This window comes from Chiloscyllium punctatum, chromosome 2 (genome assembly GCF_047496795.1).
Source record: "Chiloscyllium punctatum isolate Juve2018m chromosome 2, sChiPun1.3, whole genome shotgun sequence".
Classification (NCBI taxonomy): Eukaryota; Metazoa; Chordata; class Chondrichthyes; order Orectolobiformes; family Hemiscylliidae; genus Chiloscyllium; species Chiloscyllium punctatum.
In genome coordinates this window covers 23,195,847-23,219,096 of record NC_092740.1, presented here as the reverse complement: position 1 = coordinate 23,219,096, position 23,250 = coordinate 23,195,847, and the positions used below count along the sequence as shown (strand labels likewise).

At 40.6% G+C, this 23,250-nt stretch overlaps 1 protein-coding gene across 2 annotated transcripts in view; it reads left to right on the top strand.

Annotated features, from left to right (window-relative positions):
• The window catches only part of glra3 (glycine receptor, alpha 3), a 219,130-nt gene that overhangs the window by 58,360 nt on the left and 137,520 nt on the right, over window positions 1-23,250 (top strand). For both annotated transcript variants that reach the window (XM_072594581.1, XM_072594580.1), the window contains exon 2: window positions 16,458-16,585. In XM_072594581.1, coding sequence (XP_072450682.1) covers window positions 16,458-16,585 — 128 coding nt within the window. The remainder of the gene's footprint in view (window positions 1-16,457; window positions 16,586-23,250) is intronic.

Genomic DNA, 23,250 nt, shown 5'->3' with positions numbered 1-23,250 from the left:
CTATGACTCAAGTCATTGGAAATTAAAAGTGGTAGACCTACTAATCTTCACGGCAAGTCCTAGAGATAAACAAAACATAAAAATGAATCAAGGGACATAACTAGCTCATTTCAATATAAACATCAATGAAGAAATTAACAGGACTTAAAACAGAAAACCTTCAGGAATCTGCTGTCCTCTCCCCGAAGCTATGAAATGATTTCAGTAAAGAAAATCTTGATGCATGGTCATTATTATATTCCAAATCCTGGGGATTTTCCCCTTATTTGGAAATCTGCCAATGACATGCACTACTTAAGGAAGGTATTGGGAAAATTTTAAACCCTTCTTCTAGTACTAATTTGTGGGAAAATTACTGCAATTTGCAAATTGGGGCAAAGTGACTTAGTGTGTCAACAAATATGAACTGCTTGGAGAAAGTGAGCATGAATTTGGAAAGGGTAAGTTGTGTCCATTGAACTTGTGATGATCTAATAAATCTGGTGGAGAAGCAAAATTCATTCCATGTTAACTACATGGACTTCCAGGGAGAAATGCAACAAATCTTCATTGCAAAGATGGTTTACGGGAATGAGAGCAACTGATATTGCAGGCAAGCTATTGACTTGGATGAGGAATTCATTAAAGAGTCGAGAGGAATAATGGTTCAAATTGGAAGCGTATCACCAGTGGTTCTCACACTCATTGGCTTTTAATGCGATCTATAAGTTGTGATCGGACGATCAAACAGCTATATGCTTATGCTTGATAACAACACTAAGTTAAGTCTTTCATCATGAGGTGCCTAACAACATAAATGCCAATATTCAGTGAATTCAGTTCACTGTTGGTGACATCAAGAAAAGGCTGAGGGCAAAGGCCATGAGCACTGATAACATTTTTAGCAGAGCTGACCTATATTTCAATATTCACACCTAACATTAGCACTTCTTTTGCATCTGTCTTTTGCTTTTGGCACCTTCACCTATGACCATCTGTTCTACTCCCTCATCTTCCCCCTTTGTCAATAACTTTAAAAGCATCATTTCCTAGCCCCTTTGTGTTCGAATGAAGAGTCCCACCAGAATCAAAATGTTAACTTTGCTTGTGGTTCCACAGATGCTGCAAGACCAGTTATGTTTCTCCAGCACGTTTTCTTTTGATTTAAGCTCCAGGAGATGAATCAGCTTTTAGCCCCACCAGTTTCCATAGTACTGTTTTCTCTAGTGGTAATTATTGCATTTATTTGATTCCCCCGCATCCCCACTTGATCCTTGATTATTTAGTGTTTTTAGAGTGTTGTTCATGTCCTTTATTGTGAAGACTCATACATCATATTTATTCAATTCTTCTACCATTTCCTGGTTCTCCATAAGTATTTCCCCAGTCTTATTCTCAAAGAAGTTTACATTCATTGTGGTATCTTTCTCAGAATTATACGTATCAAGAAGCTCTGCCTTCCATTTTTATATTACTTGCTGGTTTAGCCTTGATGTTTATTATCTACCTCTTTATTTTTTGATCATCTTCTGGATAATATGGAGGTATTTAAGAAATTACATGTGATATTATGCCATATCACTTGAGACTATCAGGTATGTATTTAGAGGGCTATGGAGTTTGGGCAAGAGAATGAGATGAACCAGGTAACTCTTTCGGGAGCTGATATAGACACAATGGGTCAAACGACTTCCTTCAGTCCTGTAAAATTCTACCATTATATGATTCTATAACTTATGAAAGTTATGTCAGAATTACATATATTTGAATAGAGTGAAGAACATCTTCAGTCAAACATGATGTTCAATTAGGAGATGTGTCACTCATAAAGGAACATTTATATTGACTCAACCCAGAGAAGGTAGCTCAAGCGATGAAAGAGATCACATTCATTTTGCAGTTTTATTTCAGGACAATGAGACAGAGAATGATCAGCCATTTAGTTACTTTTCGCACAAATTGAATTTGTGCCAGCAAAAATATTCTACTATGGAAAAAGAGACTTTGAGTTCAGTGCCAATTCTAGAAAATGTTGTAGTCTATGTATCCAATGAGTCGGCAGGAACTGCTATTCAAAATCGAACATAATCTGTTATAGAGGCGTAGAGTCACAGAGATATACAGCATGGAAACAGACCCTTCGGTCCAACTCATCAATGTCGACCAGATATCCTAACTTAATCTTTGTCCCATTTGCCAGCACTTGGCCCATCTACCCATTCCAGGTACCTTTTAAATGCTGTAATTGTACCAGCCTCCACCACTTCCTCTGGCAGCTCATTCCATACACGCACCACCTTCTACATGAAAAAGTTGCCCATTAGGTCCCTTTTAAATTTTTCCTCTCTCACCATAAACCTATGTCATCTAGTTCTGGACTTGTCCAACCCAGGGGAAAGACCTTGTCTATTTACCCTTTTAATGCCCCTCATGATTTTATAAACCTCAATAAGGTCACCCCTCAGCCTCTGGTGCTCCAGGGAAAACAGCCCCAGCCTATTCAGCCTTTCCCTGTAGCTCAAATCCTCCAAGCCTGGCAACATCCTTGTAAATCATTTTTGAATGCTTTCAAGTTTCACTGCATCCTTCCAATACGAGGGAGACCAGAATTGCACATAATATTCCAAAAGTGGCCTAACCAATGTTCTGTACAGCTGCAGCATGACCTCCCAACTCCCGTACTCAATGCTGTGTTAATTTCTGTGATTGAAAGAAAGTTTTATAGCAAAACATCTGGGGTTGTTCCATTGAAGTTTGAACTTTGGAGGTTTTGAGGTGAACACCTCAGTGCATTTAAAAATATAGAGGAAAAAAAACGTCTGTTGCTTGGCAATAGGGACCCAGTGGCAGACAACAATGGCAGAACAAATCATAAACTCAAACAGTTTGGGAATAGTGTATGCCAAAGGGTGAAGGACTGCTAGACATTGCCTTAGAAAATGCATGTAGTTGCTTAGAAATTATAGTTTAGTTTCATGTAGTTCACATGTTTGTTTGAGGTGATTCAGGAGAGAAACCAGGCGAAGAGCAAAAGCTTTTGGCTGCACAACTGTACCATCCCAAGTCTGAGCAAGGTACCCTAATGTGAAGAGAGTGGTACTCTTCCCTGTGATTTCGATGTTCGTAAGGATATTACTGAGGAGTCAGGTGTGGTGTAATTTGGAATCCTTTGCTGATACGATGGAACCTTTACTACACTCTGCAAGCAATCTAACAACTGAGGATTCTGCCGATGCTGGGCTGTTTTCTTCATGGAACAAGAGAGAGGGAGATGTTAAGGAAGATGAAAGTGGGTCGCAAAGTCATCTAGACTGGAAACATGTATTGTTCTCATTCAGTGGATGCTGCCTGACCTGTTGTGATCTCCAGCATTTGTTGTTTTCATGACAGAGCGGTTAGGTTTGGTGCAAGTGGAAAGGTTTGCTGAATGGGTCAGTAGATAGTGCAGAGGGCATGCAGGGTTAGTGGTGTCAGGGGATTGAGGTGGATGACAGTGAGTGAGGGATGATGTGTTAGGCAACTCTGAGAGTGGTGGAGCATGTACAGCCACAGAGATAGAGTGAGTGTAAAGTATTGGACAGGGATGGTAGTGCAATGACTCAAGACTTGTAGATTACTTACAGTATAGAAACAGGCCCTTCAGCCCAACAAGTCCACACCGCCCTGCTGAAGTGCAACCCACCCATACCCCTACATCTACCCCTTACCTAACACTACGGCCAATTCACCTGACCTGCACATCTTTGGACTGTGGGAGGAAACCGGAGCACCCGGAGGAAACCCACGCAGACACGGGGAGAACGTGCAAACTCCACACAGTCAGTCGCCTGAGGCGGGAATTGAACCCGGGTCTCTGGCGCTGTGAGGCAGCAGTGCTAACCACTGTGCCACTGTGCCCACTGACTATGACTTTATGCTTACACTGGTAAGGAGAAGAAGGTCACTGAACTCCTTCCAACAGTGCTGGGCATTTCTATTAGGCTGGAACTGCACTGATCTGAGTGATAACCTTGGACCAGAATGAAATGGATTGGTGCCATAAACTCCAGTGCTGGTCCTGGAGAATAGAAAGTCCCATCACTGCACCACCCCCTTCAATGGGTTCGCAAAATAGGTCACCAATTTTCCCTTCTCTGCCAAATCTGGGGAAAATGTCTAGAAACACATAGCGTGGCGCCATACTAACAGTGCTTGTCCAAGTGCCAAACGGTCTTTTAAAGATGACGCCAATCCAATCCAGAATACCGAAGCGATTGTGATTTGTCCCAAAAACAGTGAAATGATAAAGATGCTGGCGATCAGAGTCCACTCATTCTCCTGAGTATCAGGTTTGTTGAGTCTCACTGAGGGTGTGTCTACGGAAGACCAAGTATGTTTGCTTGCTGGATCTGATGAATCGACTCCCAGGGTGTCCCTCTGGTGGAATTCTGAATGATTTTATAGAAACATATAAAATTATGAAAGAGATAGATAAGATAGAGGCAAGCAAGTTGTGAAAACGTGTTGCTGGAAAAGCGCAGCGGGTCAGGCAGCATCCAAGGAGCAGGAGAATCGACGTTTCGGGCATGAGCCCTTCTTCAGGAAGTTTCCACTGGTAAGTAAGACTAGGACTAGGGGGAATGGCATCAAGATTAACGGGAGTAGATTTAGAACAGAGATGAGGAGGAACTGCTTTTCCCAGAGAGTAGTGGAATTCTCTGTCTAAGGAAGCAGTAGAGGCAGCTTCATTAAATATATTCAAGACACAGTTGTATGGGTTTTGCATGGTAGGGGTGTTAAGGGTTATAGGAATAATGCAGGTAGGAGGAGCTGAGATGATGGATAGAGCTGCCATGATCTTAATAAATGGTGGAGCAGGCTCGATGGGCCAAATGACCTACTCCTGTGTCTATTACTATGAAACTATGACTCAAGTCATTGGAAATTAAAAGTGGTAGACCTACTAATCTTCACGGCAAGTCCTAGAGATAAACAAAACATAAAAATGAATCAAGGGACATAACTAGCTCATTTCAATATAAACATCAATGAAGAAATTAACAGGACTTAAAACAGAAAACCTTCAGGAATCTGCTGTCCTCTCCCCGAAGCTATGAAATGATTTCAGTAAAGAAAATCTTGATGCATGGTCATTATTATATTATCACACTCTCTTTGAAACTGACACCTAATCAGAAGAACATAAAGTTCGAGCCTCAAGAACATAAAGTTCGAGCCTGGCCCCTTAGAAAGCAGGGAAAGGAGGTACAGAATTCACGGCAGCAGAGACACAACTCCAGCAACAAATTTGAACTCTGAATCTTAACCGTGAATTTTTATAATATTTTATCCAAGCTTGCCTCATGAAATTCTTAACAAAAATCTTTTAAGAAACAACTTCAAAAACATTATGACTGCCCAATGCTTCAAGAGAAATGGATTCAATTTTCACATTTTCATTCCATGCTGTTTATAAATGCCATCCACGATAAAAGTTTCTTTTACAAGTTCACTTTCTGCTGGCAGCATCTGGGCAGCTGAATGTCTGTTAAATGCTTCTTCAAGCCTGAGAAGATCAACATAATACTCGCCTAGAAACCATAAAGAATTCACCGAGAGAAATGGCAACGAGTCAAAGACTTTGGCTGCAGGCGAGATTTCTGAACGACAGAATTAGCTGAGAATTTGCAATCCTCAGCTGTCATGTTGAGGCCCAGCAGAGAACCCAGGTGCTTCCTCAGACCTGGAACATCAGAAGGGATATCATCATCATCTGGTTCACTGATTACAAAGCGCGTATGATAAAGAAAGAAGGACAGTGAATGCAAGAGAGAACAAGCTACATCTGTACAGCAAAGGGACAGCTGTGCTTTGCAGGGTCTCTTTGGTGAAAAACTAGGTGAGTCAAAAAGTGTGGCGCTGGAAAAAGCACAGCCGGACAGGCAACATCTGAGGAGCAGATGGCGTTCGTGATGAAGGACTTATGCTCGAAACATTGAATCTCCTGCTCCTCGGATGCTGCCTGACCGGGTGTGCTCTTCCAGCACCACACCTTTTGACTCTGATCTCCAGCATCTGCAGTCCTCACTTTCCCCTAGTTGAAAAACTGGCAGAGATCAGTAAGGAGATTGCACCCCATCCACTCTGAATGATTCAACAAGCTTCAGAGAAAAACATTATGAAAGAATTAAAAACAGATGAAATGTCATACCAATTTTATAAAGGAAGCTATCAAACTTAAATTCATCACTATTGATTTCATCGCTGTCACTGACAGCAGTGTCAGATTAACTCAGTCTGTTCACAACATTCCTGTCACATCTGAGACTGTAATGAGCATCTGTCCACATATTCATTCCACCTCTAAGACTTTCACTCTCTACCTGCACAACATCACTTGGCTTCACTCCTTGCTAAGCCATTCTGGTCACGTGATGATGGGCCTAAAATTGGGCATTCTAACTTAGCCCACAGAAGGAGAAATCCAGAGAAAATTGGCCCAAGTAAATGATTTAGTAGCCAACAGCTGTTGTCTGCGGTGAACAGTGAAAATCAGGGTCCAAAAGTCCACAAAAGGTCAGGGAAGCCAATTATAACAAGCCCGAGGGTTCTGTATATGAGAAGTATCAATCAGACTTTCTGGCAACTTGACTTCCAGTCAGTAACTGAGCATGTGCACTTCATACCTTCTCAGCATGGCAACAGTGAAGGGTTGTGCAACACCATTGGATGTTTTAACCCCACTCATGACCGCTTGGGCAAAAGGTCACAGAATGTTCAGGAAAGTCAAGAATAAGGCGGATAATAGCTCACACCTGGAAGCCATCCCCTCAGCGAAAGCTCACAGCATGACTATGGCAGAGGACTATGCGACCACACAAAAAGACCCAGAAGAAGATCTGCCCTGACCTGTGGGGCTCAGTTTCATGGAAGTGAGCTAGCCCTACACCAAAGAAGGAAGAGATTCCAACAGCCCAGCCCAGACACATGGATCACTGTTGCCAATATCCTTTGTCAGATAGCTAGATATAGAGTAAATGTGGTGGGAATTTGAGAAATAATCACATAGTGGTTTTTCAGAAGGAAAAGTTTGTCTGTAAAATCAAGTTGAATTAGAAATCAACTTCAGAGGCCCTTTGTCCACCTCACCAACAAGAGTGCTTGGGTAAATACATTAACTGGTTGAAGAGCCCAAAGCATGGACAACACCACCATTCATATCTTTATAACATCAAGCCTCAATTATTCTGTTGTATTTGGATTGATCTCCCACATTCTACTCTCTAGAAACCTGAGGTCATCCCAAACTCAGTTACCCAGGACATACTTTGTAACAGGTCCAGCTACACTATCCCACCAGTGTTCACTGAATTAGATTGGCTCCGAGTCAAGTTATGTGTTGACCTTAAGGTACACACCCTTGATTCCAAATCACTCCATTGTTCTACACTTTCTTATCTCTCTTCCACTTCCAAGACATTTGTGCTGCTGTAATTCTGGCCCATTGGGTATCCCCAGAGACAATTGCTCCACCATTGGCAATTGTCCCTTCAGTTGCCGAGGCACCCAGCACAAAATGGCAAACAGCTGGTGGTAAAAGAAAACAGAGCCGGGATCTAAAATGAAAGCAAAACCCAAGGAATGTAGCCAATAAGGAAAAACTCCAAAGGCAGGTTAGGACTTCAGAACACTTTGATAATAAAAAGTTGGAAAAGGAGAAGACTCTAGGGGCTGTGAAAGAAGCTCAGAACATCTTGAATGCAGAGGCACAGAACAGGGGGGTCTTCAAAGGGCAGGAAAAGAAACCTCAGAAGTTTTCGCAGCCAAGCCATGATGCATTATTACTCCTGAGAGTAAAATGGCAGAATCAGAACACATTAGTAGCAAAAAGAGAAAGCCCAAGTACTCACCCAAAGTAGACAGGCAGGAGGCTGGAAGAACACAGCAAGCCAGGCAGCATCATAAGTACTCAGTCAGGCATATTAATCTGTGGGAGGGCAGGTCTATTACAAATCTCACCATTACCTCAGCCTTTTGAAATGACAGAAGGTTCACAGTGAAGTCAGAAGTACTAGCTCTGGAAGAGATTGTTTCAGTGCAATTGATCAGCTTCGGGTCTGCATACAAAGGAGTAGGAGTTAGCATGGATCTATACTTTGTAGATCCAATAGCTGACAATATCTGGGTAAAACAACATGTGGAAGAAAGCACTCCAGAGTATGACACACTGAGTAAGGCATTTGATGCACACTTTACAGCCAAAGAAAATTTAGTGATGGAACACTAGTGATGGGATTTAATCAGCATCTGGGAGAATCAATCTTTTTTAACAGATAGAAAATTACAGTGCAGTACAGGCCCTTTGGCCCTCAATGTTGTGCCGACCTGTGAAGCCAATCTAAAGCTCATCTAACTTACACTACTCCATTATCATCCATAAGTTAATCCAATGACCATTTAAATGCCCTTAATGTTGGTGATCCCACTACTGTTGCAGAAAAAGGCATTCCATGCCCCTACTACTCTCTGAGTAAAGAACCTACCTCTACATCTGTCCTATATCTATCACCCCTCAATTTAAAGTTATGCCCCCTTGTGCTAGCCACCACCATGTGAGGAAAAAGGCTCTCACTGTCCAACCTATCTAACCCTCTGATTATCTTATATGCCTCTATTAAGTCACCTCTCAACTTTATTCTCTCTAACGAAAACAGCCTCAAGTCCCTTAGCCTTTCCTCATAAGACCTTCCCTTCATAACAGGCAACATCCTGGTAAATCTCCTCTGCACCCTTTCCAATGCTTCCACATCCTTCCTATAATGCAGTGACTAGAACTGTACGCAATACACCAACATGACCTTGTGGCTCCAAAACCTAATGCCTCTTCCAACAAAAGCTAACACACCATATGCCTTCTTAACAACCCTATCAACCTGGGTGGCAACTTTCAGAGATCTATGCACATGTAAACCAAGATCTCTTTGTTCATCCACACTATCAAGAATCTTACCATTAGCCCAGTACTCTGCATTACTGTTACTCCTTCCAAAGTGAATCACATGACACTTTTCCACATTTAGCTCCATTTGCCATCTCTCAGCCTCGCTCTGCAGCTTAGCTATATCCTCTGTAACCTGCAACATTCTTCTTCACTATCCACAACTCCACCGACTTTAGTGTCATCCGCAAGTTTACTAACCCATCCTTCTATATTCTCATCCAGGTTTATTTTTAAAATGACAAACAGTGGTGGCCCCAAAACAGATCCTTGTGGTACACTACTAGTAACTGAACTTTAGGATGAACATTCCCCATCAATCACCACCCTCTGTCTTCTTACAGATAGCCAATTTCTGATCCAAACTGCTAAATCACCCTTAATCCCATGCCTCCATATTTTCTGCAATAGCCTACTATGGGGAACCTTATCAAATGCTTTACTGAAATATGATAAATGTCATCTAGCAGGATATTGCAGGTGCAGAGCTTTGAAGAATGAATTAATTGGAGAATGAATAGTCATTGTGTGAGGATGAGTACTTACAAGATTTTCTTGAATCAAGCAAGATGAAATATTTGAACAATTCACTACACAGTCAAGATTCTAAATCTGCCGTACTTTAAGAGATTCCTCTGAAAAATCAAATAAATAGGCCTCATGATGCCATTGTCACTATGTAGAATATTTCCAAAGTGCATGAATAGCAGGAATCAATCTCAACCATGTCAGGTTCTATGCTATAAGCAGAACTAGGATGATGAATGTCTCACAGCGGGAGTTACAAAGTTGTTACCTGCGTTGTCTATTTATTGTCACATTTATTTACAAAGATACAATGAAAAGGTTTTGTCAGCACAATCCAGCACCATTTTGAGTCATAAAAAGAATAAAATGAAATTACATAAATAGAGTTCATCTTCTAAACAACGAGTCTTCAAACACGGCTTCAGGGCTACTGCAAGATGTCCCAGGACCCCCGGCTCTGAGAACTGCAACAAGAGTCCATTCTCTAGAGATACCCTCAGCCAAGAGTCTTTAGGCCAAGTCCTTTCAAAGAACTATTGTACGTTAGGAGCATATTTGTCACCAGAAAGTTAAAGGTAAGTCAAAAGGAAAATTTCCTGAGGAATGGAAATTATGTAATAATGAGAGAATTGCTTTGAAGCAGAATCTGTAATTGACACAGGAACATTTGTTTCAATGCAGACAGCTTGCCATGTTTGAGAAGTGGAAGTCAGACCAACTAACATAAAACTCTGTGGTCCAGGAGGAACAGATCTTCAGGTTTGTGGCAAAGTCACCATGAAACTTAGTCACAGAGGATGCAATGTTAATGGGATGCTCAGGAATCAGAATGCTTCATTGTGGAGCAGAAATGCATGTATTTATTGAGGACATCTTTACAGAATGGGTGCAGCCATGAAAACAGGAGAGAATCTTCGTAACAATTGTCATACCTATTTCAAAGTTTTAGGCAAAATGAAGCAGAAGTGTTGCATTATTTTGCAAAAAGATATGAAGCTCTCCTGTTCCCAGGAAAATTCCTCATCCTTTGCTGATCTGGTGTCTCATGCAAGCTCAATATAACCTTCAATATAAAACAAAGAACTGTGGATGCTGGAGACCTGAAACATGCAAAAATGTGTAACTTCTGGAGAAAGTCAACAGGTCTGGCAACATCTGTGGAGAGAAACAGAGTTAATATCCCAAGTCCAGTGACCTTTTTTTCAGAACTGGGTTTCTTCCTCAATTTCTGTTTATATATGTCTCTTTGCTCCTCTACTCTGTAGCCCTATTAATGGAACCTAGAACACTGCACACTTTATTTTGTGTAGGAGCCCACTCCAACACTTATTTCTGATGTTTTTCCAAAACCAAATCTGGGATGACTCGATCTGTGTGTTTTGTAACTCACTGAACTGCCAAGACAATAAATGTCTATAGTATAGACTGAGAACGCACTAAATGCTGAAAGATTTGAACAGGCAGATTTGGACATTAAAAGAAGAGAGAAATAAATAAAAAAATCAATGGAATGAATCAACTAGACGGACTAAAGTCACTTCAAGGATATTATACTGAGAAATGAGGTCCATCAATAAACTTCTCTCTCCTTCAAACTCTTTAAATACAAATTCAATATTTAAATAAATCCTTTAATTGGACTGGAAGATTTCTGTTTGAGTGGCGTGTGCAGAGCAAGGCAAGGAACCAAAGAGCAAAGTTATTTAAAAATTAAAAGATTCATTGATGCGTAAATATTATAAATTAACCAAAATATTCATCGTCAGTCTATCAATGTGAAAATTTCCAATTAACTTCTGTTTCTTGTCTTTATCTTAAAATCCTTGCTAGTCTCTTTTAACAATGTTCAGAGAGGTGCATTTGTTATAATTGATATATGTATGTGAGGTACACAGTTATATATTCTCAGGTGCATATAAGGCTTGTCAAGACAAGAAATCAATTCCCATCCCAGCTCAATTTCAAATTCCTGATAATGTTATTCTAAACGAAAGGAGGGCAGTTCTCCTAAGTGTTGTAGTTGAATATTTGTCCCCCAGCCTATGTCACCAGACAATTCACCTGGATGTCTTGATCTGAATTGTTGCTGGTTTTGGGATCTTGCTTTGTGCAAGTCCATTTTAGGGACAATCATCATCATTGGCAGTCCCTTGCAGACAAGGATGACTCTCTTCCACTCTCAGGGTGAGTCTACAGGTAGCAGTACAGACCTATGTGGTGACTGCAGGCGCTGTTACACTTGGGACAGAAAGTGGTGTGGGAAGGGATGGGGATGGGCATTAATGTGACAGTGCAGTCCTTACACCGTTGCCCCCTGGCTTCTGCTTTTTCCCGATGGCAAGTCTCGCGGTGCTGAATGCCGTTCCGGATGCTCCCGCTTCACTTTGGATGGTCGTGTCCCAATGATTTCCAGGTGACTGTAGGAATGCCGCATTTTGCCAGTGAGGCTGAGGGAATACCTGAATTGCTTCCTCTGTCCACCTGGGGCTTGCCTGCTGTTTCGGAGCTGGGAATAGACCACCCACTTGGGGAGTCTTGTGTCAGTCATGCGGATGACATGCCCAGCCCTTTGCAGCCGATCAATGTCAGTGCCTCGATGCTGGGGATGTTGGCCTTGTAGAGGCCGCTGGTGTTGATGTGTCTGTCTTCCCAGTGGATTTGCAGGATCTCGTACAGACAGTAGTGGGAATGATGGTGGTGTAGTGACAGTGTGACTGGGCTAGTAATACAGAGATCCAGGCTTAAAACTTTGAGGATTCAAATCCTACCACAGCAGGTAGTGGTATTTAAATTCAGTTAATAAAATCTGGAATTGAACACAAATCTCAGGAATGGTAACCACGAGACTATTTTTTAAAATAAAATTTCATTCAATAACTTGGAAAGAGTCTCTGCCTCATGTGATTTCAAACCAACAACAGTGTGGCTGTCTCATCACTGTCTTCTGAAATGGATTAGCAGCTCAAGGGCAATTAGCAATAGGCAATAAATGCTTGTTTTTCCCATAATGCCCACATCCTAGGGAAAAATAGGAAATTGTTGTGTCTTGTACGTCGCAACTGAAAAAAAATTCATAAAATATTAAAAAACACTGAGCTAACTCATGGTTGTGATGGGTGCTTTAAAAATGCAAACTTTTCTATTGATTTATTTATGGGAGGAGCTTTTATGGGATGGATTTTCCAGCTCTGGAATTATAATTTGGAACATTGTCCTACCCCATAGGTTTGTACCCATTAAAATTAATAACCAAACTCTTTACATAATGCAGCAATTTTAAGCATCTGTTTAAAACATTGAAAAGGCCTGCATTTATTATTCATCCTTAATTACAGTGGAGGGTCTGCTTTTTCAATTGCTGTAATTCTTGTAATGATGATGCTTCTGCAATGATGGTAGGTAGAAAAGTCCAGGATATTTAACTCAGTGACAGTTGAAGAGATGACGAGAAATAAAAACACGGAGTGTTAGAGATACTCATGGGGTCTGGCAGCAGCTGTGGAGAAATAAGCAGAGTTCAAGTCTGCTCCAGAATTGACATCTGGCCTGTATGTGACTTCAGTTCCAAAGAAAAGCCATTGGACTCAAAGTGTTAGCTGCTTCTCTCTCCCTAGCAGCTGCCAGACCTCGGGAGTTTGGCCAATACCTTCTGCTTTTATTTCTAGCATCTCTAGTCTTTTGCCTTTAACAAAATAATCCAGTAGGCTGAGGGGTGGCAGATGAAATTTAATTTAGAATAATGTGAGGTGTTGAAGTTTGGTAAGGCAAATCAGGGAAGGACTTATGGCAGGGTCCTGGGGAGTGTCGCTGAACAATGAGACCTTGGAATACAGGTTCATATTTCCTTGAAAGTAGAGTCGCAGGTAGATAGGGTAGTGAAGAAGGTGTTTCTTATGCTTGCCTTTCTTGGTCAGTGCATTGAGTATAGGGGTTGGGAGGTCATGTTGCAGCAGTATCAGACATTGGTTTGGCCATTTTTGGAATATTGCATTCAAATCTGGTATCCCTGCTATAGGAAAGATGTTGAGAGGGTTCAGAGGAGGGTTAGAGCAAATGGGAGAGGCTGAATTGGCTGGAGCTGATTTCTCTGGAGTGTCGGAGGCTGAGGGGTGACATTATAGAGGGTTATTATTATGAAGTTGTAGACATGTACTCTATCTTTAAGATACAGAAATTTCTGGCTGGCACAAAGTGTTCTGAAAGATTTTAAAATGTAACAGTGGGTGGAAAAAATAGCTGTAGATGTGTTACCATGATACAAAAACAAATTCAAATTCAGCCAATCAGTTTAGATTATGCCCCAGATACCAAAATCCAATCAAATATGAATTTAGTATTTTGACAACATCAAGCCAATGAAATTATGTGATGTTTCATGGTATAAAACCAGACATTTTGAACAGTTGGAGGGAGAACTACCCATAAACCAATATGTATCGTTTGCTATCCGAATAGCTCTCTGAAAGGTACCAGTTCATATGAAAGACCGATGAAGCAGAATACTAAAGAAAAGATGACAGAGGAAAAGCTGACTGCTCTTGAAATTTGAGTTTTGTTTTGTAAATCCTGATTGGGGTTTTATTGGACCAGTATTGTAGAATGGGAAGGTAAAAATAGGTTTAAGAGAAAGAAATTGTAAATAGTTGTTAAGATATAAAATCGGTAATTTTTGCTTTAAAAAGTGACCTCTTGGATAGTTCTTTGCGTCTTGAAATTTAACAGGTTATGGTGTGAGGTGAGCTTCTCTGTGTGTCGGGTTTAAAGTGGCAGAGGGGTCTACCCCATATCATAACAGTTATAAAATAATGAAGGGCATGGATAGGGTGAGTAGACAAGGTCTTTTCCCCAGGTGGGGGAGTCCAAAACTAGATGGTATGAGTTTAAGGTGAGAGGGGAAAAATTTAAAAGGGACCTAAGGGGCAACTTTTTCATGCAGAGGGTGACGCATATATGGAACGAGCTGCCACAGGAGATGGTTGCGTGGGTACAATTACATCATTTAAAAGGCATCTGGATGGGTGCTTGAATAAGAAGGATTTAGAGGGATATGGGCCAAATGTTGGCTTATGGGACTAGATTAATTTGGGATATCTGGTTGGCATGGATGAATTGGACCAAAGGATCTGTTTCTGTGCTGTATGTCTCTATGACACTATGACTAAAAGGTGGCATATGTCCAGTTGACATGATGATATTGCTGTTCTTGTGTTTTTTGGTGATAGAGACTAGAAAATGATATTGATGCAATCTATAGTAAATCTCAGAGAGTTATCGTACTGCTGTCATTGTATGTCAATGGTGGAAGAATAAGTTGTATTCGGTATAATTGAACATATTAGTACTCAATAGTGGATGTTGAATTCAGACATTGTTCTGCTGATGAGGAGAATTGCTTTTACCTTGATGGTGCTAATGCTCCATCCAGGAGAGCTAGGAATACTCCATTTCCCTTTGGTATTGATCTCTGTAGAAAGGCACTGAGGGATGATTTTGTTTCCACTTGACAGTTAGAATTTAGAGCTCAGCAACAAGTCATTTAGCTCATCCTGTTTAATCTAATAGTTATCGCCCTCCCACATTACTTCAACAAATTCTATCTGCATATCCTTCGATACATTTCTCCTCCATTTGCTTCCCCTCAGCTGCATCCCTGCTGGTTGCCTCAATGACTCTTTGTGTTAGTGAATGCCACATTTTAGTCACCCTCTGGCTAAAAATGTATCCTCTGAATTTCTTTTTGGATTTATTACCTATGTTAATGAATAGTTCTGATGAAAGGTCACAGACATGAAATATTAACACTGTTCCCTCTTTACAGATGCCATTGGGTATTTTCTGTTTTTGAATACAGTTTCCAGAGTCCATGGTTTTTTTTTCATATACAATAATGAACCTTAGTTTTAGACTCTACATGCCAATTTCACAAGTTTTCAGAAGTCTGATGAAACCCAGAATTCCTTAGTTGGATGATCTGGAGCAAGTCAGATCTGACTACAACTGCACATTCTAGAAATGATTTTTAAAAAAGAGCTTTTAAGGTGCCTTGACCATGATCTCATTCTGACGGATCAGTGACCACCATTTTTAGTTGTGACTGGCATGGTCTTAAGAAGTCTAACTTTGCTAGGTCCCTATGAAGGTTAGAGATATAGTTTGAACCACCCACCAAAGGGAATCTCCCTTCTCACCATGTTGTCTTCCAAAGGTCTTGTTTGAGGCACGTTGGCTCATCATCCCTAACAATGGAACCTGAAAGATTTGAAAAAACGTCAGGGAACTGGCTTCAGGATTTAGTCACTTATGGTGACTGAATATAATATGAATGTTATGAATGTTGACCAGTGAGGAAGGGAAGGAGAAACTGCAGCCAGGTTGCAACCCATACCAGTACCAGAAGAAGTTGCCAAATAGCAAGTAGGGGTTAGTAAAGGTATTATTTTCTATATAATAACTCCAAGGCTCTAAGGACAACTGTACCAATCCTCCTGCAATTACTATTTGAAATTGCATGAACTCAGCACACGCTGGGAATGCAATCTGCGCTATCCTAATGGGTATTACTTTGATTTAATTCACCAAGGTATCAGCTGAACTGCACTGAACTCACAACAGTGACTGGACTTCAAAAGGATATCAAAATGTTTTCCAATATGCAACACTTTTCATTCTTTTATTCTCTTTCTCTTTTCTCATTACTTGTGCAGTTGGCTGTGTCTAGTTAGGTAATAATGTGGAATGAGACATACATGTTCATCAACTCTTGAAAATCCTCTTAAACCAGAAAAGCAAGGCTTTAATCTTTGATACTTGAAACCTTAACCCCACTCGCAAACGTGACTTTATCCTGGACAACTGAAATCTTTAACTTTTCTTTCCAGATTCCTAAATTCTATAGACAAATTTGTATTTGTGATATTTTTATGCCTTGTTGCTAGTGTGCTTATTTATACCATATTTATGTGTTTGCTTTTAGCTTGGTGACAACTAAAGAAATAGAAGGCTCTCGATCCCGTGCTCCAGCAATGTCTCCATCTGACTTTTTGGACAAATTGATGGGACGGACATCAGGATATGATGCCAGAATTAGACCCAATTTTAAAGGTACTTGCACTTTGCTCTTGAGAAGTGGATTTGAAAGACACTGTTGCTGTACCTTATTCTTTCGGTCAGCACCCAGACACTAGGGGGGCTGGAAGCTGGAGATTTTGGTATTGAGAGACTGTAAATGACTCTTGACAGACTCCTGACTCATTAAAGATGATGGATAGGCTTGTGCTGGGTGGGTAGAGTGTTAGATAGGTGGCCAACCAGCACTGAAAGATTGGCAGCCACATTCTTGTGCTTAAAATGCTAAATGAAGAGAAAACAATCAGCCTAGAAACAGAAGTTAAGTTTGCATGATTATGATTTCCTATGTAAATGTGTTTAAAAATGCTTCATAGAGGGAGACCTCTCATAGAGATACTCAGAAGTTACAATGTGGAAACAGATCTCGCAGTCCTTTCATTCAATATTTATGGGCTTTGAATAATGTTGGCACAGCATGGACTTCATGCTCACTGTAGTCTGTGAAATGTTTGCTCCGCAGTGTTAAAAGGAAGGGAATTCACAGATGTTGAGCCAGTCGAAAGTGTAGGAACAGCCAACACAGTTCCAAGTCAGGCTGATGTGTGACTTGGCAGGGAACTTGCAAATAGTGTGCCTGTTGCCTTTGTCTTTCTAGGTGGTAGAGGACTCTTTTTCTGGGTAGTGGAACCAAGCTGAATTTTCAGTTATCTGCTGGATTAATGCTAGGAACAGTCACTCGGTCGTATAAAACTTGAGTATTATTGGGAAGAAAAGGTGCAAAAAATGTGTGAAGGAAGCAGGTTTTTTTTGTCGTGTGCTTATCAGAACCGGATCACAAGAATACCAAATCTCAAGGGGAACAACAACTTATCCTCAGCAGAGGGTGCTGAATCGTCGCAAACAGACTCTGATCATAGAGGCATTGTCATGGAGAATGCACCAGCAATTTTTCTTTATATTTAAATTTAATGTTTGATTTTAACAGTGCAAAGCATTGGCACGTTACAGTACCAACATTTGTATCTAAAAACAGTTATTACATTGTACAAAGTACCTCAAACATTCACCTGTATTATTCACTATGACAAAATTACCTAATGCAGGATAAATTTGCAATCTTCCTAATTTTTCTTTTTTGCGTGGTACAACCCTCATCCAACAGATGATGAAAGCTTTGATTATCTATCTAATGATTGTGGATTTACATGTCTTGAGAAATTCTGCAGCAGTCATTGCAGCAGAGTGCAAGCATTGTACTTGTAAAGGATTACATTTCTGGTTCAGTTATACTGAGAATCAGAACTGTAATCGGGTCATTGAAGTGAACTGCAAAGGGTGGATTAGTGCAGCTGTCCCAGTTACACAGTGAGTTCTCGGCAGGACACTCTTAATTCAAGCCCTTGCTCTGACTGTGCAACATATCCAGACTTGAAAGAAGTCATTTATTTCTGACTGTAACAACCTAAAGGAAGCTGCGTCCTTTTATGTGTAAACCTATGCTTGGTTAGGGCACAGATTAACAAAGTATAAGACAAAAGTCTGTTGATTCAAATCTATTTTACTAAGACCACATAAGGAACTGCTGCATTATCTGATGTGTAGACCTTCAGATGAGATGTTCACCTGAGATCCTACCTGCCTGTTCATAGCAGATGACACAGTATTCTCAAGAAATGGCACAGCATTATTTGAAAAAGAGCTAGGGAGCTCTTCCATTAGGGTCAACCATTTATTTCACAACTAATACTTTAAAAATTTATACTCTAGTAATTGTTTTTATTCATTGCTTGTACGATCTTACTGTATACACACTGACTGCTGTGTTTGCCTTTGTAAGAGTGACAACAGTTTAATCGAAATATCTTGGTTGTGATGCACTTTGGGAAGACATCAACATCTGAAAGATACTCTAGAGATGTAGCTTCCATTCTCTTTTGTGTATTATAAGAAGGATGTTATTAAAGTGAAAAGGGTGCAATAAAAATTCACAAGTGTGTACTGAGACTGAAGTGTTTGGGTTATAAGGATAGGCTGAGACTTCTTTCTCTGGAGCTTAGGAGGCTGTGGGGTAACCTTATCAAGGTTTGTAAATCATGTGTGGCATAGATAAGATGAATTGTCAAGGTCTTTTCTCCATAGTCCAAAGCTAGAGGACATGGGTTTAATGTGAAAAGGGAAAGATTTAAAAGGAACCTGAGGGTCTAAATTTTTACACAGACTGTAGTGTGTATGGAACAAGTTGCCAGAGGAAGTGGTAGAGGCAGGTACAATGACAACATCTCAGACATTTGGGCAGGTACATAAATAGGACAGGTTTGAGAGCGATATGGGCCAATTGCTGGCAAATGGGACCAGTTCAGTATTAGAAACCTGGTCAGCATGGATGATTTGAGCTGAAGGGCCTGATTTTGGGCTGTATGACCCTATGAATCTCTGATTGCATTAGGTGGGTGATGTTGGGCTTGTGCGGGCATCTCTACCATACATAGGATCACACAAATTAGGAGCAAGAGCAGGCTTTTCAGCCTCTCAAGCTTGCTCCACCGTTCAATAAGATTGTGGCTAATGGGATTCTAACCCACAATCTATGTTCCTTCCCATCCCTTGCTTAACAAAATTCTATTTGCCTCTTCTATACCTTCATCCAAGTCATTTATATGAATGGAAAACAGTTGAGGTCACAGCACTGATCCCTGTGGCACACCACTTATTTAGAGCCATAGAGTCATAGAGATGTACAGCATGGAAACAGACCCTTCGGTCCAACCCGTCCACGCCGACCAGATATCCCAACCCAATCTAGTCCCACCTGCCAGCACCTAGCCCATATTCCTCCAATCACTTCCTATTCATATACTCACCCAGATGTTGCAATTGTGCCAGCCTCCACCACATCCTGTGGCAGCTCATTCCAAACACATACCACCCTCTGTATGAAGAAGTTGCCCTTAGGTCTCTTCTATATCTTTCGCCTCTCACCCTAAACCTATGACCTCTAGTTCTGGACTCCCCCACCCCAGGGAAAAGACTGCCTTTTACCCTATCCATGCCCCTCATGATTTTGTAAACCTCTATAAGGTCACCCCTCTGCCTCTGACACTCTTGGGAAAACAGCCCCAGACTATTCAACCTCTCCCACAGCTCAAATCCTCCAATGCTGGCAACATCCTTGTAAATCTTTTCTGAACCCTTTCAAGTTTCACAACATCTTTCCAATAGGAAGGAGACCAGAATTGCATGCAATATTTCAACAGTGTCCTAACCAATGTCCTGTACAGCCGCAACATGAACTCCCAACTCCTGTACTCAATACTCTGACCAATAAAGGAAAGCATACCAAACGCCTTCTTCACTATCCTATCTACCCATTTCATCTTACTAACCACATTAAGACCCATTTAGGCCCACGTTGAGGTTACTGTTAACAAGCCAATCTTCTGTTTCTGCTAATAAAACAAACACAGGCAAGGCATACTTAAAAGTGGAGCCTTGGGCAGTGTTGTAAAACAGAAAAACCCAGGGGTTTAGATATATCCATCTTTGAAGTTTGCATCATTTATAGTTAGGGTGGTTAGGAAGACGTTTCGTAGACATGTTGAGCCTTCATTGCTCAGACATTTATGTATGGGAGTTGGGACATTATATTGCGGTTATACAGTACATTGGTGAGGCTTCTGGAGCACTGTGTCCAGTTCTAGTCTCCCTGTTATAGGAAGAATATTATTAAGCTGGAGAGAGTTCAGAACAGATTTACCAGGATGTTGCTGAGAATGGAGGCATTGAGTTTTGAGGAGAGGCTGGATAGGCTGGGACTTTTTTCACTGGAAAAAAATGAAGAGAAAACCTGGAGGAGGTTGAGGGGTACCGTATAGCTGTTTACAAAACCGTGAGGGGTATAGATAAGGTAAATGGCAGGTGTCCTTTTCCTCAGGTGGAGGATTTCAAGACTGGGGGATTGGTTCTAAGGTGAGAGAAGAGAGATTTTAAAAGGACTTGAGGGGCAACTTTTTTACACAGAGATTGGCTCATGTTTGGAATGAAGTTCCTGAAGTAGTGATGGATGCAGGTACAGTTGCTACATTAAACAACATTCAGATAGGTACATGAATAAGAAATGTTTGGAGGCTAAGCATGGGCAAGTGGGACTAGTTTAGTTGCGATAAAGGGGAACTGGGGTATGAAGTGAACTTCAACTTTCAGAAGGCTCTTTACATATTTCCTGATTCCCTTTTATTATTGACTGCTGATGCTGTTTCAGACAATTCATTCCAGAACACAACAATTTTCCACATAAAACATTTGCTTGTCATGTCAATAGCTTTAATTTTTTTTTCTCTCCTCTGGTTACTGATGTTTCAGCCGTCGAAAACAATTTTATTTTCTTGGTATTTCACCATCTCAATGTCTTTTGTTACTTTGAACAACTCTATGAAATTTCTTCCCTCAGAAAAACAATGTCTCTCCGCATAACTGATGTCCCATGTCCCTGGTTTAATAGTTCTCCTCTTCCAATGTCTTGAGGTCCTAAAATATTAGACAACAAGACATCAGAGTAGAATTAGGCCATTCAGCCCATTGAATCTGCTCCGCCATTCGATCAGTGCCAATATGTTCCTCAATCCCATTCTCCAGCCTTCTCCCATTGAACCCCCCACGAATCAAGAAATGATCTATCTCTGTCTTAAATAAACTCCAACTACACCCAAAGTTTGACACAAGACTTCCACTGAAGTTTGACCAATGTTTTTAAAAGGTTTAGCATAGCTTCCTTGTTTTTGTACCTGCGCCTCTATAAAGCCAGGGCTCTCAATGTTTTATGCGGACTTTCCTCTCCACATTGAAGTTCAGTGCCAAGTACCCAATGTCTGAGACACTTTATTATACATATTCAAATGAATAAATGAACAAATATTTATTTGAATAAATGTATATTCAAATGAACAAATTCTCAGTTTTAATCTATTATTTTTTCATAAGTTGATTATATTATTATGAGTTCCATCCTGCAATTAATAATTAAGGGAGTTACAGTATAAAATGAGCCTAATTTGTTTATTTTGAGCTTCTCAATTCAAGAGAATAATGCATGTGTCATTAAAACATGAATCTTTCATTGAGAAATAGTCGAGCCCAAACAAAGCAATGTCTTCTGTTCCTATGAATGCAAAAGGAAGCATGAAATTACATCACGATAGGAATTTGCCAAAAAATTAGATTAAAACCAGAAAGTATTTGTGTAACGTTATATCAGAACAAATAAGGAACACAGCATCATAACATTTGACAGATTCATGACATTAAACTTGTTAAGAGGTGTATCTATATCTCCTAATAGATCCAAATTATGTCTGAACTAAGTCATGGTTACAAGGGAGACAGCCAAACAGACAATTATATAGCATAATACTGACCAACTCCTCCCAGAGACTGATATACAGTCTCTGGGTGGAGCTGGTCAATATTATGCTTATATGATTGTCTATTTGGCTGTCTCCCTTGTAACATCAGAGCTACACAAAGACTTCATATTAACCCTTTCAGGCCAATTGAAGCATGTGTATGGGATGATAGTCATGGACTCTGTCAGATTTCTCGAATGGTGTTGCTGCACTCATCCTAGCAAGCAGAGAATATTCTACCACACTGCTGAGCCATACCTTGAAAGAGGGAGGACAGACTTTGGGGAGTCGGTAGTCAACTCAGAATACCCAACCTTTGACCTGCTGTTTTAGTCAAAGTGTTGATGTAGTTAGTCCACTTATGTTTCAGGTCAGTCACAATGATATTGAGATATTTGACGATGGTCAGCCTGTTGAATGTCAAGGGAGAGTGGTTAGCCTCTCTCTTGTTGAAGATGGTCATTGCTTGCTAGTTCTGTGGTACAAAACCCACTGCTCAATCCAATATGAGTGTTGTCCGGGCCTTGCAGTATTGGAGCTTGAACTGCTTCAGTATCTGAAGATTGTCATTTTGAACACTGTGCAGTCACCATTGAGAAGCTTTAACTTCAGTGTTATGATGTTTAGGCAATCACTGAAGGAGAAACTGAAGAAACTTGAGGAGTTCCTGCAATTATGCCCTAACGGAGATACATGTAAATTGCAGGCATACAAATAAAGAGTAGAAGCAGCCCACTAGGCATTATTCGGCTTGATCATGACTGATTTTCAACAACCTCAGCCATCTTCCTTTGTGTTAGGAATGACTTCATCCAGAGAAGAGATTTCCTCCTAATTTTCATTGATTCCATCTTGCTTGTTGATGTTATACCCAATCAAACACTGCATCCGTGTTGAGGTCAGTCACTGTCACCTTAATGCTGATTTTCAACCTCTTTGTCTATGTTTGGACCAAGGCTATAAGATTGCATCTAAGTGCTTCTCGGGGAATCTAGTATAAAATAACTTTGAAAATATGAAGTCTATCACAAGTTACTTGGTGAAAGTAATGAAAAATTGAGTTGCACAAACCAGGAAAAGCTCAAATTTTATCATGGCAGCAACTGGACTGTTGCTTTTCCATCAGTAGTATGCAGAAGATAAGATGACAGTGCACAGTAGATTATCCTACAGTCCAGAACTGATGTCAACTCAGTGCATCCTCACCATCCTGGTTCAACCCTTCTGCAAAGCATGATTGGTGGTAGGGTGATTCAAAAGGTTTGGAGGCTGCGGGATAAATTTCTTTCATTGAGTTAT